This window comes from Mycothermus thermophilus (genome assembly GCF_041956435.1).
Source record: "Mycothermus thermophilus strain CBS 625.91 unplaced genomic scaffold VTJ04scaffold_6, whole genome shotgun sequence".
NCBI classification, from domain to species: domain Eukaryota; kingdom Fungi; phylum Ascomycota; class Sordariomycetes; order Sordariales; family Chaetomiaceae; genus Mycothermus; species Mycothermus thermophilus.
Genome location: NW_027191432.1, coordinates 488,169 through 504,116, shown reverse-complemented (window position 1 = coordinate 504,116; position 15,948 = coordinate 488,169). Strand labels below are relative to the sequence as shown.

At 56.6% G+C, this 15,948-nt stretch overlaps 8 protein-coding genes across 8 annotated transcripts; 2 read left to right on the top strand and 6 right to left on the bottom strand.

The window, feature by feature from the left end:
• Positions 1–421: 421 nt before the first annotated feature.
• On the bottom strand, positions 422–1,047 carry VTJ04DRAFT_8583 (uncharacterized protein; the record flags this gene model as incomplete). Its single annotated transcript, XM_069367035.1, has 3 exons — positions 422–570; positions 631–744; positions 858–1,047. The coding sequence occupies 3 exons, from the start codon at positions 1,045–1,047 to the stop codon at positions 422–424; spliced, it is 453 nt and encodes a 150-aa protein (XP_069215404.1).
• A 758-nt stretch (positions 1,048–1,805) lies between these two features.
• Positions 1,806–2,126, bottom strand: VTJ04DRAFT_8582 (uncharacterized protein; the record flags this gene model as incomplete). The annotated part of the gene is made up of 1 exon (XM_069367034.1): positions 1,806–2,126. One exon carries the CDS (start codon positions 2,124–2,126, stop codon positions 1,806–1,808), a length of 321 nt encoding a protein of 106 aa, XP_069215403.1.
• Positions 2,127–2,387: 261 nt separating this feature from the next.
• VTJ04DRAFT_8581 (uncharacterized protein) lies at positions 2,388–3,864 on the bottom strand (the record flags this gene model as incomplete). The annotated part of the gene is made up of 2 exons (XM_069367033.1): positions 2,388–3,575; positions 3,649–3,864. 2 exons carry the CDS (start codon positions 3,862–3,864, stop codon positions 2,388–2,390), a joined length of 1,404 nt encoding a protein of 467 aa, XP_069215402.1.
• Positions 3,865–4,803: 939 nt separating this feature from the next.
• On the bottom strand, positions 4,804–8,035 carry VTJ04DRAFT_8580 (uncharacterized protein; the record flags this gene model as incomplete). The annotated part of the gene is made up of 5 exons (XM_069367032.1): positions 4,804–4,980; positions 5,066–7,358; positions 7,415–7,704; positions 7,761–7,818; positions 7,884–8,035. The coding sequence occupies 5 exons, from the start codon at positions 8,033–8,035 to the stop codon at positions 4,804–4,806; spliced, it is 2,970 nt and encodes a 989-aa protein (XP_069215401.1).
• Positions 8,036–8,068: 33 nt separating this feature from the next.
• VTJ04DRAFT_8579 (uncharacterized protein) lies at positions 8,069–8,509 on the bottom strand (the record flags this gene model as incomplete). The annotated part of the gene is made up of 1 exon (XM_069367030.1): positions 8,069–8,509. The coding sequence occupies one exon, from the start codon at positions 8,507–8,509 to the stop codon at positions 8,069–8,071; it is 441 nt and encodes a 146-aa protein (XP_069215400.1).
• Positions 8,510–8,747: 238 nt separating this feature from the next.
• On the top strand, positions 8,748–9,934 carry VTJ04DRAFT_8578 (uncharacterized protein; the record flags this gene model as incomplete). The annotated part of the gene is made up of 2 exons (XM_069367029.1): positions 8,748–9,026; positions 9,095–9,934. 2 exons carry the CDS (start codon positions 8,748–8,750, stop codon positions 9,932–9,934), a joined length of 1,119 nt encoding a protein of 372 aa, XP_069215399.1.
• A 180-nt stretch (positions 9,935–10,114) lies between these two features.
• VTJ04DRAFT_8577 (uncharacterized protein) lies at positions 10,115–10,842 on the bottom strand (the record flags this gene model as incomplete). The annotated part of the gene is made up of 2 exons (XM_069367028.1): positions 10,115–10,340; positions 10,442–10,842. The coding sequence occupies 2 exons, from the start codon at positions 10,840–10,842 to the stop codon at positions 10,115–10,117; spliced, it is 627 nt and encodes a 208-aa protein (XP_069215398.1).
• A 1,796-nt stretch (positions 10,843–12,638) lies between these two features.
• On the top strand, positions 12,639–13,688 carry VTJ04DRAFT_8576 (uncharacterized protein; the record flags this gene model as incomplete). Its single annotated transcript, XM_069367027.1, has 1 exon — positions 12,639–13,688. The coding sequence occupies one exon, from the start codon at positions 12,639–12,641 to the stop codon at positions 13,686–13,688; it is 1,050 nt and encodes a 349-aa protein (XP_069215397.1).
• Positions 13,689–15,948: the final 2,260 nt, after the last annotated feature.

The window sequence follows — 15,948 nt, the reverse complement described above, 5'->3', positions numbered from 1 at the left end:
CGACACGGCCGGCTGGCTGGCCGGTACGACCATGACGGCTCGACCTACCCCGGTTTCTTTATTTCCTTGTGCTTTTTGTGCTTTTTTATTCCTCGAGTACATCATGTTTAATCCCCCCGCACCCTATTCGTCTTTGACACATTTCCTCTTCGTTATCTCGTCGTTACTTCCCGTATCTGGCTTTAGTTTGCACCGTCTTTTATTACTCTCTGTTGGAGGTTTTGTTTTTGTTCTTTTCCGATGCTATCTTCTCATGATCTTCGATCTTTCGAACGTTATGGGTTATGGGATGGCTTGCTTGCTTGCTTGCTTGGTTTCTGGGGGCGCGAGTTTGTCTTTATGGGATTTGATTTGGACGGGGCGAGCGGAATGGGCAGGTTGGCGGACGGATGGGTTTAGGACGGATGAATGAATGACATGATTAACGGACGGATTCAGCTGGCTGGACCTGACCTGGACTTGGCTGTATTGGGGCGGGTTGGTCTTTCAGGTTCTGGGATTGCTTTCTTGCTTTTTGTCTCTTGTTGGGTGTTGTGACGGGTGTTATGATTCCCACTTGATCGGGAGGCTCTGTGTGGGGTTGGTTTTGTCTTTTGCTAGTTGCTTTCTATTGTTCTGTGATGGAATGACTGGGTTGGTTGATTGTCATTTCTTTCTGGTCTGGGACGGTCTGGGATTGGAACGGGACGGGATGAAACGGGAATGACGGAATATGTATGGGATGGGTTTGGGATTGTGTAAGCTCTGGGTGTTCGTATTACTTCTCATTTTTGTACGTGTGGATGGATGGGGTGGGATCTGGTTTGCTTTCTCTTCTCTTGTTGTCTTGTTTCTCTTCTGTCAGGGTTGGAGTGTACGCGTATTGTGAGAAACTATGGACAGATGGGATTTGATGATGACGTGATGATATGAGATATCTGACTTGAACTTGAACCTGGGAGGGTCGGTAACGGAACGGACGGGATGGGACGGAATGGCATGTCCTTTCTTCTTCCTCTTCTGTCGGTTCTTTTCTATTTCTATTCTGGCTGCGTGGTCGGTCAGCATGTGCTGTTTGTATTTGTTTTGAGTCTTCTAGTTTGAGTGAAAACAACCTACTTACCTGAAGTTTGGGCCTTTGTCTGCCTTACCCGAGTGATGAACTAACCTCTGTAAATATGCCGATAACATAAGCTACTTTACCTTATCTTGGGACTATCTTGTATACCATTGACTTTCCGGCTCCGTGGGCTTGTACATACATACGAGTAGACTTCATGATAGATGGGTCCAAGTTTGTCTCTCTCATCTGGCTTGCCACTCGGATCCTTCTCATCTCAACCGACTCTAAGGAACGCGAGGCAACACCCATTAAGCCATGATCATGGAGCAGTAGACTACTTATATGCACGGCATCGAAGTAAAGATCCAGCTCCTTTGCAAAGGATAAACTCAGATTTTGTATCCGTACGGAGGAGTATAACTCGCTGACAACACCCTGTCTGCCCGCCGATTTGTATGATTTACACAGCTCCAACCAACCCACCACCAACAGGAGCCATCATACCCATACCCGGTACACATTCAATGCAAAGAAAAAGAGGATTATCAATAAAAAAAGAAGACCAACCGCTATGCCCCACAGCCCACCAAACACCGTACCCTTCCCGTATCCTACCCGTAGAATCCGTACAAAAAGCAACCAACCTATAAGAATCAGACCAACAACCCAACCACTGTACTCCGTATGCAACCGTACAATCGAGCGGATATCAAGAGACAAAAAAGAGAAAAAGAACACACCCTACCTACCACCACCGTCGCCTTCACACCCTTGCCTCCCCACCATCATTTCCCTGGCTAAGCTTCTGCTGCTGCTCCTGCTCCAGTCCCTTCTTTTTCACCATCTGCCCCTGAGCAGTATCAAGTACAGACGGTCCAAACATCCTCTCCCCAACCAGATAGCTCTCCGCATCCTCCTCAACAGCAGCAACCGTAGCAGCAGTTTTCCCATCCTTCTTCCTCCTCGCCGCCACCGCGGCTGCTGCTTTGGCCCCAGCCTTTCCAGCCGCATCCTTGATCCAAGCAAGCGGCGACGACGGCGACAATGACGGTAAAATCCTCGTTTTCTTCGCCTCGGCAATCATCTCCGCAAGTATCCCCCTTCCCGCACCAGCTGGGGACGGAGAGGCCACTTTCGGCGCCGAAACCGACGCATCATCCACCTCCGCCGACGACCGCTTGGGGCTGGTCGGGACCTACCCCCGCGCGCCTTCATCGAACTGCGGTTGTTGCTCCGCAGGACCCTCCGACTCGGCCAAGTCATCGTCATCAGGCTGGTCAATCATGGAAAACCCCATCGACCCGCAATCCCCCTCCTCCCCCCTTCCTGCCGAATCCGTGCCCGCCTAAGAACCGTACCCCGAAGCCTCCATCTTGTCATTCCTATCCAACAAGCTATACTGATGCGTCAACACGCCTTCGCCGCCAACATTCAAGTCGATATGGAACACATAAAAGTTCCCATCGCTCGCCGCCACCATCAGATGCGGCGAGCTGTTGGACATAGCCACGACGCTCCTCAGCGGGGCACCACCACCGCCCGCCGCACCGCCTGCCCCGCCGCCAAGGGCAGCAGATGCCAACTTCCCTGCGGCGCCCGACGGCTGCTTGGGGATCTTGACGTTGGCGAAATCGCGCTGCGGCTCCCACATCTCGGTGACGCTCTGCGGCAAGTAAGAGCCAACCGCGCCGGCGACGCTGCGGCCAACTATTTGGGAGGAGCGGCGGAGCAGGCCGCCGAGCGTCCCGCTAAGACGCCGTGTCGAGGTGGGGGTGGGTTCGGGGGGTTCTTCGCCGCGAGGTGATGAGCCGGCGTTGCTGCTGGGAGAGTCCTCTGCGCTGTCGAAGCTTCGCGAGCGTGACCAGCGGTTGCTGCGGGTGGAGGGGTCGAGGGCAGATGGCCTGCCATCAAGTTCAGGGTGATTTCCGGCTGCGGCGGTGGAATCCTGAGCGGCGGCAAGGCGGAAGATGTGGACGGTTTCTGTAGCAGACGAGACACAGAGCAGAGTACCACTCATGTTGAACGACATGCAACTAATCGAAGAGGGGATGGTTCCGCGGCGGAACTGGAACAGTTTCCTACCGCCAGGGACAGAAAACACTCGGATGATGGTGCCCGTTTCGGAGGCAGTGGCGACCATGGTGCCGTCCTTGTTGAGGGCGACGTAGGAGAGCGGGGATCGGTGGGCTTCGATGACGTTAACAGCCTTGCCGGTGTCCGTGTCGAAGATGACAACCTCGCCAGACGTCGGCGGGACGTAAGCAGGCGGGGGAGGAGCGTGTGCGGGGCGGCGATCGCTGGAGTCGTCGCGAGCCTTGGGCATGGGGTAAGCCATGTAGCAGCGCTCCGAGGACGGCGAAAGAGAAAAGATGGCATTGGGATTGGGGGAGGTCGCGATGGTGTGCAGTAAGGTCATGTTGGAGATGTCGTAGAGGTAGATCTCTTCTTCAAGCACGACGGCCATGCGCTTCCTGTTCAAGCGGACGGCCAGGACGGCGGTGGGGAAGGTGAGTTCGCAGATGATAGAGCCGCGCTGGACGGGCAGGTTAGCCGAGATACTTACATCATCCGCGACAGCAGGGCAGAAGGAAATGCGACATAAGTACCTTTGTGTTTTGGACGACGAGATGTCGCGGGGTGCGGACAAAGGCCACCAGGGAGGTGGAAAAGAGCATTTCAACGCTAGAGATGTTGCCCTCATCGCTGTTGAAGATCTTGGAAAAAGGGTCTGTGTGGTAGATGCGGAAGCCTTTGCTAGAGGCCACAGCCATGCAGGTGTGGTCCTGGTTGAAGGTGACGAAGTTGAGGGATGAGGCCGCCATGGTGAAAGCGGCTCTGGGAATGTTGTGTGTTTTTCTCGGTCGGACAAAATGTCGGGTTGTGGGTGGTAGTACAATCTCCTGGCGAGTTTCCTGGTGTTGTTGATGGGCGATGAATGAATGACAAGAGCAAAGCTCCAAGCGCAAGAAGCGCCTTCGAGGAGGCAGTTGCGGGGATCAATCGCTGGAGCTGCGGTCGGGCTAACAATGCGAAAGACTGGGCTCAGGAGAGAGCACTACGGCGATCCGGGCTTGTCGATGGTGGGATGAAGCCGGCGTGGGTTTGTGGCTGCTCCGGCTACTCGTACGAACCTGCGAGAAGAGGAGGAGGGCCAGAAAGTTGGAGTTGGTGGTTGGGTGTGGAGATGGAGGTCGGAGTTGACGACAATGGAGCAACGAAGCTGGGGAAGCTCTGGCGGGCCTTGGGCCAGGCCCACCGCCGATAACCGACTGATAAGGACATTCCGCACAGGTCCAGCTCAGGCCACAGCAGCCTGTGATCGTCATTGCGGGGCATTGCCAGATGCGTGCTTCCCCTTTTAGGCAACACATCAACATTCATTCCAACACTCATTCAACACTCCAGACAAGGATGGAAAATGGAGGCAATAACATGTCAACTAAATACAAGCAAATAATTAGATCAACATAATGTCTTCCATGTCCCCCATGAATGCATTTTCACTTCCTCCCCTGCCATGCTACAACCTGACTCCTAAACTAAAATAAGTAGCTAGGTTCCTGTAATTCCCCCAATACCTCTTCAATTATTCCCATTTCCAGCCCCGGCCCCAACATATATTGCATCCATCCCCTGAATCTCAACCTACCATGAAGTGGCCCATCCTTCCGAGCCATCCTCACTCACGACTTCCTCCTCTCAAAAACTCCTCCTCCTCATCAGCCTCCCACTCCTCCTTCCTCCCCGCCACCTTGCCAACATCACCTACTGCTCGTCGTAACCATCACGTTCCTAAACGCGTCCGAGATCTCCGACACCGTAGGCGGGGGCGGCCGCTCCTGCACCGTCGACACGCCGCGCTCGAGCTGCGTCTGCATGAGCTTGAGCAGGATGGGCGGCACCGACTCGTCTGTCGCCCGGATCGTCAGGCGGAGCATCTACAATAGTGTCATGGTTAGCCATCAAATCAACCCCGGAACCACCAGAACTAAAACAAAGAAAGAGAGGAAGAAAAAAACTCACCTGACTAGCATAATTCGGCTCCAACCGCATCAAACACCCAAACTTGCCCGCCTCGCTCGTATGCAGCACACCGGCACCCACAAAGTTCCTCGGGTTGGGATCCACCCCGTTCAGCACCCCCCATCGGAACCCTTCCACCACCGTCCGGACGAACCCCTCGGTCAGCTCCCGCTCGGCCATCTTGGCCGCCGCCGACAGCCCAAAAATCGCCTGCGCCTCGCGCGGGCCCGCGCCAATCTGCTTCCACCGCTTGAAGAAATCCTCGCTGCTCAGCTCCGCGCGGTCCATAAACTTGTGCAGCGCCACGGGCAGCTTGAGCGTCAAACCCTGCAGCGCTCCCGCAACGTAGCTGACACGGACGGTGGGCGACTTGGAAAACACCTTTTTGGCCTCGAAGAGAATCACCTGCTGCGTCTGCGCCGACACGCTCAGCGTCGGCTCCGGCAGGCCCTTGATGTCCCAGCTGAGGTTGCCGCTCTCGCTTTCGTCCAGGTCGAACGTGGTCGTGACGGACGTGATGAGCGCGGGGGTCTTGTTGGTAATATACAGAATAAGACAGGCCATCTGCCCGCGATACTCGGAGCGCACGCCCACCTGGATCTGCGCGTCCTCGTACAACACGCCGTCGGCGCGCAGCATGAGGCGGTTGAAGCCCCGCTCCCACCCAGGAGACAAATGCGCCGCGCTGGCAAGGTTGGGAGGTTTGCTCTGCTTGGGGGCATCGGCCGTGCCGGTGATGGACATGTCGAGGCCGACGAGGTCGTTGGCAGCCGAAGAGCTGACGGTCCCGTTGGCCGGGACGGGCCCCTTGGTGGTGAACTGCCTGCGCAGCGCGCCCGGCTTGGTCGCCATGCTGAGCTCGGCGGCGTCCGAGTTGGCGTCCTTGCCGCCGACAACCCAGGTGCGTTTGTCGGACGTCTTGGCATGCTTCTGGTGCAGGCGGGACAGCAAGGCCGACTCGCGCTCGGGGAAAGGCGGCATCTCGTCGCACACGGTGCGCAGCAGGTCGTCCGTCGGCATGGTGGCCAGGGCGAGATACTCGCAGGCGCGCTGCTGCAGTTCTGGGTCCAGAGCGTGGCTGTAGACGCTGAAGACGTTGAGCAGCTGGGGTTTGATTTCGGGGAAAAGGTTGACGAATTTGATAAAGGCGGAAAGGACCATGCCGCGGGTGCTGGACGAGCAGGCCGGTAGCTTGTTGTGCAGAGCCAGGAACTGCTCGATCGGGCTGCATCCGCGCTCCTCAGCAATGAGATGGCCGAACTCGCCCAGAATGTAGGCGCCGATCTTGACGAGCGTCTCGTGGCAGTGATCTTGCTTGCAGTATTGCAGCGTGTTGCGCGCGGCGTAAACCTGGAGCTCCTCGTTGTTGGAGATGATCTGGATGACGCGCTGCCAGACCTCATCGCTCACGTGGTCGCCGGCCATGGCGATCAGGCGCAGCGAAATGTCGACATACCACTGCACGTCGGTCGCGTACTTTTCCGTGAGGATGGCGATCTTGAGCACCATCTCCTCACGGATGGCAAAGTCGGCGTTCTGAAGATAGTGGAGCAGTTCGGCCACGATGGTGCGGGCGTTGGAGGCGTCGCACATGCTGTACAAGAGATCCAGCCCCTTGCGCCGCACGCTGATGTCGCGGTCCTTGAGCGAGCCGATGATGATGTCCTGGTGCTGCTTGATAGGATCCAGCGTGTCTGCCCTCGCCGCCAGGTGCGTCATGGCTTCGAGACCCAGGTACCGCACATTGGTCTCGCGCGACTGGATGAACCGCCCAAGCCGCGACGAGATCTGCTTCATGAGGTCGTGCTCCGTGTCGAGATGGATGATGAGGTTAATAGCCTCAAACAGGACCGCGTTGAGCGCATTGTTCTGCTGCACGTTCTTGTTGCTCGTCTCGAGCGCAAGATCCAGGATCTTTTGCAGCGACTCGCGGATCATGGCGCGTACGTGGCTGTCTTCGGAGGGTGGGAAGTACTGGAGCAGCCGCAGCAGCTTGACCTGGATCCAGGGGCACGGAACCTTGTAATAGAGGTAGTCTGGCGTGTACTCGCCGTCGATAACGATGCGCTTGAGCCGGGCAGCGGCCTTGACGTAGGCGCCCTTGTACGCCTCAAGGTCATCCTGAGCGAGGGCCATAACCAAAGACGTCACCGAAAGCGCGACGCCCAGATCTGGGTCGTCCATGAGTGCTATTATCCTCTCGGCCCATTGCGGTTGGACAATGGCGGGGTGTTTCCGGTAGAGGCGAAGCAGAGTGAGAGCGGCCTTCTTCTTGACGAAGGATTTCGAGGTTCTGTAGGCGCAGTCAGTCTCTTGCTCGCAAAACCAAGCTTCGGGGGTAAAACATACGGCGAGATCAGCAAGCTGTGCACATCACCACTAAGAACTTCACCCATCTCCCTGCCACCAATATTGGCAATGGCGTGCAGGGCGAGGCAATTGAACAGCTCATTGTGATCCAACAAATCTTTCCTAATGCTGTTGAAGACGAGATGCAGGAGCTCGTGTTTCTCGTGCAGGAACAGGGTCATGGCGAGGTATCCGATCTGCTTCTCCGAGTACTTGGTAGCCGAGATGAGCTTGACGGCTTCGAGGTGGCCAAAGTCGACGTTCCACCCGAGGATATAGATGTACAAGAGCTGGTGGTCGGTGTCAGTTGGGGACCAACCGCAAAGCCTCAGCGTGCCACACGCACCTTGCAGACATATTTCTTCTTGTGATAGCCGCTGAGGTTGCCATCTTTGAACTTTTGCCTGGACCGCCACAAAACATCAGCATCATGTCCTCCTCCTCTTGCGGCTCCCAGAACAGAACGTACCGAATATTAGCCAGCTCTTTGTTGATGCGCTTCTCCTCCAGCTCGCGGGCGCGGGCATTCCTCAGGTCGGCAATGAACTGGACCAAGCCGCGCATGTTGGCATTGCTGCTGCTGGACCGGCCGAGGAAGCCGGAGCCACCCGAGGACGACATGGTGGCGACGGAGAGATGGCGGACGGCTGACTACTAAACTTGCTTCGGGGATCGATGTCGGTGTCGGGAGAAGGGCGGAGGACGCGGAGTGGTGGATGTGCTGTGATGTTTGCCCTGCCTTGGCCGGTCCGTCAATGACTCGAATACGGCGCTCGGCGATGCAGTTCGAGACTTCAGCAACGGTTCATGTTCGTCGACGGCGAATTTGGATGGGATGATTTTTTTGGACCCGACGATGTCGAGCAGCGCGGAAGTTACCGTGGTCGGGTCGCCCGGCTTCTCTGCATCTCTCGCGGGGCCGGGGAGTCGGAGGACGTCTCGATACCCGAGGGAAAGTTGTCGAGGCGCAAATTGGAACCGGGGGAACAATGGACGCGGTGGTGAGTTGTCGAGGTGTTGGACGTGGTCGGTGTTCAGGGGCAGTCGTTGTCCAAGATACAGTATTGTTACGGTACCGTACACCGTGCACAGCATGGCGGCAGCAGGGATGGGAGACGCGACAGGAGAGCTGCCATGCTCCGCTAAGCCCTTTCCGGTTAGTGCGGGTCAGACACCCGGCTGCCCCACTAAAACTTTCCCGAACCACCAAGCAGCTCCAGACCACAGCGCAGCTCCAGCTTTCACTCCGTGACATCACATCTCGCTGCACCTCACCACTTCCTCCGGTGTCCGGAATGCCAGGCCATTGTCGCCTGCCAGCAGCACTCCGAGGATGCGGCTGATCCCGGCCCTCACAAGCCGGCCCCCGAGTCTGCTGTCTGGGCATTTCTCCTCAATATCCAGAGCATCAGCTCCTCTCCTCCCCCGCCAACATGGCCAGCATCACCAACGCCGACACTATGCCTTCCAAACCGGCGGCACCGCATTCCGCGTCTTCAACCCGCGCACAAAATGGCTCCAAAAAGAGCGCGCCGCCAGCAATCCCACCCTGAGCCGACAGGCCGACTACCTCAAAGACGAAGTGGCCATGCGCGTGTGTGAGCGCCTGTTGGTATGGACATATCCCCTCTCCCATTCCCCTCCCTTTAAAACCTCAACGTTATACTAATTCCAACCTAGGACATCAAACGCCAATTCCCCCTGACCCTCGACCTCGGCGCCAACTCCTGCAACATCGCGCGCGCCCTTACACGTCCCAACCCCGACCCGGAACTCCCCACCTCCCCACCACTAGCCGGCCGCATCTCCAAACTCATCGCCGCCGATACCTCCCGCGCCCTTCTACACCGCGACGCCGACCTCCCCTTCAACCAACAACTCAACCTCGAGCGCCACGTCCTCCCCACCCCTTCCCCGTCAGGCGAGGACGGGGAAATCCCCCTCCCCTTCGATGCCAACACCTTCGACCTGGTCCTGAGCAGTTTGAGTCTGCACTGGATCAACGACCTCCCGGGCATGTTGGGAGAGATCAACCGCGTGCTCAAGCCGGATTCTCCGTTCATCGGCGCCATGTTGGGTGGGGACACGTTGTTTGAACTACGCACATCCTTGCAATTGGCAGAGCAGGAACGTCGCGGCGGGATATCGCCGCACGTTTCCCCGCTGGCGGACGTGCGGGATGTGGGCGGTCTGTTGGGACGTGCCGGGTTCCAGATGTTGACGGTTGATGTGGAGGATATCGTGGTGGATTACCCGGACTCGTTCGCCCTGATGCAGGATTTGCAGGCCATGGGGGAGGGGAACGCGGTCTTGGGACGGGAGATGGGTGCAATTGGAAGGGATGTGTTGCTAGCGGCGGACGCGATATACAGGGCGATGCATGGGAATGAGGATGGCTCCGTGCCGGCGACATTTAGGATTATACATATGATTGGGTGGAAGGAAGGGGAGAACCAACCCAAGCCGCTGCCGAGGGGGAGTGGGGAGGTGAACTTGAAGGACGTTTTGGAAAAGAAGTAGCCGACCTGGATGACGCAAGAAAAGAAAACAAAAATGCGAATTCTTTTCCATAATTGCCATGTTCCACCACCCGCGGTCTATGCCCGTACACAAATCCATCCCCAGCTCGCCTGCTGGTCTTGATAAAGCCAATCCGATACCAACGCCATTGGCCCCGTTCCCTTCTCTCTCCTATATCCCTTACACCCTCCTCCAATCTGTCATGACCCGGCCTATGCAACCCAACCCGGCCACTTCCACCACCTTCTCGTGCCAGCTGAGCAGGACGCTCATAGCCGCACCCGTCGACTCGGCCGAGGCACCGGGGCGTGGTGCAATCTGGCTGAAACCAGTCGGTTGCGGAGTAACCCGTGTGGGCGTGCGCGGCGCGGTGCTGGGGTTCGAGGCGGAGGCCATGCCTTTGTATCTGGATGATTGTTCACAACCCATGTCAGCATGTACATCCATAGATAGGAGTGGAAAAAAGGCGGAACGAAGGAAGAATAGGAGGGGGGGGGTGAAACGTACAAATACTTCATCAAAACATCCACCAACTCACTACCCCCCGGGCTGTCATAAATCGCCCTCAAAACCCCCGTCATGTCGCTCGCCTTGATGCTCTGCAGCACCTCGACGACCGTCTGCAGCGCCGCGTCGCGCACTGCCTCCGTGTTGGCCCCGCCGTTGTCGTACACGGGAGACTCGAGACAGGCGCGCAGAGCTCCCTCGGCATCGCCCGACCGCAGCAGCTGGCGCGCCCGCGCAGTCACAGCGCGCACGTCCGCCTCGGAAACGTCGGGCACCGAACCGGGCGGGCGGAGGGTCGACGTGTCGAAGTTGACCGACGAGTCTTCTTGGAGGAGGTCGATGTTGATGGTGCGCCACACATCGGTGAGGGTTGCTTGGGTGTGTTCGCGGATGATGGACATTTTGTAGAGGTAGTTTGGGAGCTCGAGGTGGGTGGGCTGGTGGAAAGGGGTTGTTAGGGGCTTTCGGTGGGTTTTCAGGTGGTTTGCTGGTTGTTGGTTCTGGTTTTCTTGGGCGGTTCGAGGGTCAAAAAGCAGTTGAATTGATCAGAAAGCTGTCTTGTGCTGGTACATCACCAGCTGTTGTGTGGTGAAGTTGGTGGTTTGGTTTGGAAAGTTGGCAGAAGGAAGCAGTCTGGAAATGGCGGCAATTGCCCGACGTTGAAGTTGGAGCCAACTCAGGAGCTCATCAGCCCCGCACTCGGTGCAGCTGTCTCGCTGAAATGTGGGGCCGGCCCGGGGCGGGACCCCACCAGCCGTTAGACCTCGAGCTCCGGGCCGGGCCGGACAAGAGGTCCCATTGTTTTGACTTTTGCACCCAACTCGTCCGGGCATCCAACACGGATCAACACCACGCCAGATATCAACATACTTCCAACATTGGTAGCTATGGACACAGGCAACTAAACAGCCCAACAATCATGCCAGGTGTGTGCTTCTGAGGATGACGAGACTAATGATCAATAAATGCACATCTCAGACGATTTGACAAGTAACCTCTCAGCAACCTGCGCACCTAGCCCAAGACGATGGAATTAAAGTGCATATCTGGACAGTTTATGAGCTGTGCTTGTCAACAATTGGCAGTCGAGACTCAAGCAACATTCTCATGCATGGCGATGACAATGTCTCTCTTTGGAGGATTCAGTTCAATGCTCACATGCCACAGGCCTGCAGATGCTCTACTCATGTAAGCAATATACTCTACCTTATTGTCATCTCCGTACCGACGCCATCGCAATCACATACCGTACTACGTAGAAGAATAATGGGTCTCAGACCGTTGAAGTGTTGCAACAACCGGCTGCTGTCCGCGGAAGTAAATCCTCTCTATTCCCAAAATGAAGTTTCCCTTCAACTGCGTCTTTACGAACCCGCCAATCGAACTCTCCCAGCTCATCCCGAAGAAGCTATACATTGACGCCCGGGCCTTCGAGTGCTACGCTGCCGGTTGTTCCCAAACACATCCGTCAAGAGAAGCACAGAGTAGAGGCTGTAGGTCATCATTGGAAACAGCCGTTTCCTGCAGAGACGTTGAAAGCCAAGGACTCAGCGAGAAACTGCACTCACAACTTGGTTGGGAAGGCAACCTTAAATGAAAAGTGAGAACTTTGTCAGCATTGAGCCAATATCGGAATCCTTCGTATAGGCTCTACGGCATACGATTCCCCATCCCGGTAACCCATGATCAAAGGCTCGAGAAACTGAACCATCAACCAGCATCCCGACGTTCCACTCTGTGTCTGGGAAAGGAATCTGCTTCGAGGGCCATTCCGCCCATCCCGGTGAAGGACTCCGGTCAGTCAATGAGTCATCGGTCTTCTTCAGTCGGCAAGATGTCAGAGTCCTCTCAAGCTTCACCTAATGTTTTGACCCAAATCGGCACATACGAGGAGTCCCGTGCAGACATATGTGGGATCGGAGATGCAGATAGCTTCGGGCCGTACCAGGACACCACCTTTACTCATCGTGGGGTAAGCAACTTTGCGAATGTCGATGCGACATGACGCGGACTCGACGGCTTTACAGATGAGGAGCTACTACTATTGTACCTTCGGGGAGCTGGGACTGACGGCAAGGGACTAGGAGATATAAGCCACCTCCAGGAGGTTGCTATTGTTGCTTCAAGCAGTCTAATGACCACCACAACCCCGTCCATCTAATAGGCCACTCCTCTCCTCTTCATGAGCTCAACAGACATGCGGACTTTAGGCCTGGGGTTCCTCGCCGTTACGGCGTCCTTGCTCCAGCTCACCACAGCGGCCGAGACAGTGCTGTCGCCAGTCTGGGAGTCCGTGAGTGTCACGCTCCCAGGCCGCACCGTCACAGTGAACCCTTCGGATCCGACAATCACCGTCACTGCCGCCGGGGCAGTCACCAGCTACGTTCCCGAATTCATCACCACCACGACCATCACTACCAACTGCATCACCTACCAAGAGAGCTTCCCCCCTCCCAAGTCCGTCTCCCGCGCTACAAAGACCTGGACGGCCACCTACACCACCGTCACCACCGTCACCGACACCAACCGCCCGATCCAAACCCAAACCTCCACCTACTGGCCCACCGTAACTGTCACCACGTCAGGCAAGTCCTACCTCGAATACCACTGCACCAACATAATGGTTATCGCCTACGCCGACTGGGAGTACCTGACGTACACGTGGATCAACGACTACGACGTCCACTGGGTGACAACTGCGTGTCTGACCTCCATCACCCGCTCGACCACCATCCCCGGGTTCACGCTGCCGTCGGAGCCCGAAACCACCAAGGCGGACTGGGAGTGGTTCACGGACCCGAACACGACCCTCGTCACCAAGCACACGGTCATCGTCCGCCTCGAGGACTTCGCCTCGCGCTTCGGCTACACGTCTACCGAATGCGTCAACCCCAGCCCTGTCACCACGCGGACGTACACCGCCGTGCGCGAGACGACCACGTACACGACGACGGTGACGAGCAGTGTGCCGGGCTGCGTGACGCCGACTCCGGGACTCAAAGAGAAAAGGGCGCGGGGTGAGATTGAGGAGAGGCAAGTCAGAAGCACCACGGAATGGTGGGAGGAGTATAGGGGCACGCCCGTGGAGGTGCAGACGGTGGTGTATACGACCGTGACGGTGATTAGCAATACGGTGTACACGCTGACGGGGACGGCGGTGGTGGATGTCGTGACAGAGGTGTTTCCGACGACGAGGGTTACGATTACCACGCGGACGGTGACGGGAGCCATGACGGTGTGCTATTAGAGGTGTCCGGGGCATATGGTATGTATGTACGTCTGTACATAGTTGTTCCCAAAGCCAGGCCCGTCGCTTGCGGAGAACAGGGAGGATACATGCCAAAGGGTCAGCTCGGGAAGATGGACAGGATTGTGCCCGAAGACCTGACATGATTTCTACTCCGGAACCGAATCTTGTTCTCGGGGCCACAAAGAGGACGCTTTTGACTCCCATGTGAGTGAGCATAGCAGAGTTTGGATTGTGTCCCTGTCTCTTGATACAGTACTCTACTTGGCCGTGTACTCAATGTATACATATTAGCACAGGACGGGCAGACGCCGGATCTCATGGATATGTTGATGGTCGGCCACCCCGCGAGGGCTTCGTCCTCTTCCTTCTTCTTCTTTCGCATTTTGGATTTAGCTGAACACTCTACTTGATTCTTCTGGTTCAGCCGTCATGGACAGTCGTTTTCCTTTTCCGTTGTCATATATTAAGCCATTAAGATACCTTAGGCATCTGAGAGGATGACAGATGAGGCAGTTCAGAAGACAGAGTCAGTGTTACAAGAGGATCCGGCCTAGATACTCCGTAGCTCGGATAGTGCCCCAGCCCGAAAACTCTTGAGGGTAGTCACAAAGAATGTACGGAGTATGCACACATGGCGGAAGCATAGTTGCTACGGAGGAGGTACCTGGTGAAGGCGAACACCTCGCTGACGTCCATCCTGTCGCTTTCCATCCCAACCCAAAGGAAGCACCACAACAACACAACGTCCAACCGAAGACAAGCCACCCTTCACCGGTAGTCCGGTTCAGACAATCAGGAAGCAAAGCGAAAGCGAATCCCGACTCCCCGGCACCGGAAACCGCGCCAAAGCTCCCAGATGTCTGGAACCGACCGACGGACCAGGCCAGGTCAGGAGACACGCCGGACCGGGTGGTGAGACCGGAACTGTGTCCGGACGTCTGGCCGGAGCCGGGGGCCGTGAAAACGGAGGAGGTCCCCAGAGGAACACAAGAGGGTGGACACAACACAAGGGAGGAAGAAGTGAAAACGGCGGCTGTGGATGAAGGATCTCAACCATCATTTCTTTTTTTCCCACTCGTCGTCCATCTCCTATCAACGCCTCTGTCCCATTCCCATGGTCACGGGCCAGCCATTTCTTGTCGACTTTCCCATGATTGTGAGAAGGAGTCGTGACACCCATTTAGCGCGTGTCCCGTGCGGCCAGCCACACCAGACCGTCGTTCCGCCTGGCTAGTGGGCTGTCCGTCCGTCCGTCCGGAGACGGAGGAGACAGCCAAGTCCCCAAGACACTGGCGTTGATTGACAGGCCCGAAAAAGGAAAGGGGGACGGAGAGAGAAGAACAAGTGTGGAGATTCTAGAACATCACAGCAGCTGAACCAGAAGTCTGGGAGCCGCCAGACAGGGGAAAGCGAGGGAGACTTTCTGGCCGGTCTGAAGCCGGAAAGGGGCCGCGGGTGGGGAGGGATTGATAGAGTCTCCACCGGAATCATTGCCATCGGGGCGAGGTGGAGGTTGGTTTGCGGGGCGGGAGATGCCGTGGTGGAACGGTGCTTGGTTTTGTGTTGGGTCTCTCATTTCACTTCACTGTCACTTCACTTCTTTTGTGTTGCGTTGCGTTGAGGTCACATGTGCTGCTGATGAGATGAGAAGTCAGGAGTTATCCTCCATTTGCGGCTTGTGTCCACCTCTACACTCTTTGACGAAACACAGAGGATCAACCCGGGGGTGGCTCGCACGGGCGGTAATGCCGGAGCCGAAATGCAGAGTTTCCAGGTTCACTTGACAGAAGTCCATCATGATGTGCTCGGCTGCAGAGCGGGAAGGCTGGTGCATTTCCGTGCCAGTGTATGTAGGAGGGGCGGGTGATTGACAGCTTCAATGCACAGCAGCAATCCAACTTGGCCAACAACATGGAGTCTGATATTCACCTCGCTTGTGTGAGCAGAATTACCTGACTTAGCTCATCAACAACAGCACTTCATCAACTTCCAAACTCAAACCCAACCTCTGAACCTCGAATTCAAACAGATGAATCAACAGGTCGCCACCGATGCTTGGATGGTGAGCAACGCAAAGGGGCAAGCCGCACTGGACCTCCAGGACTGCCCCTCCGCAGCGCTAGCGATGGTGTCCGGGGGCTTGCAGCGAGAACCACTTCACCGGGACGGCTCCGCGGGTCTGGACGCAGTGGGGCTGGTGTGGGCCTCTGTCCATAGCGCTGGAGCCAATGTCGATCGCGTGCAAAGCGTTCCATGG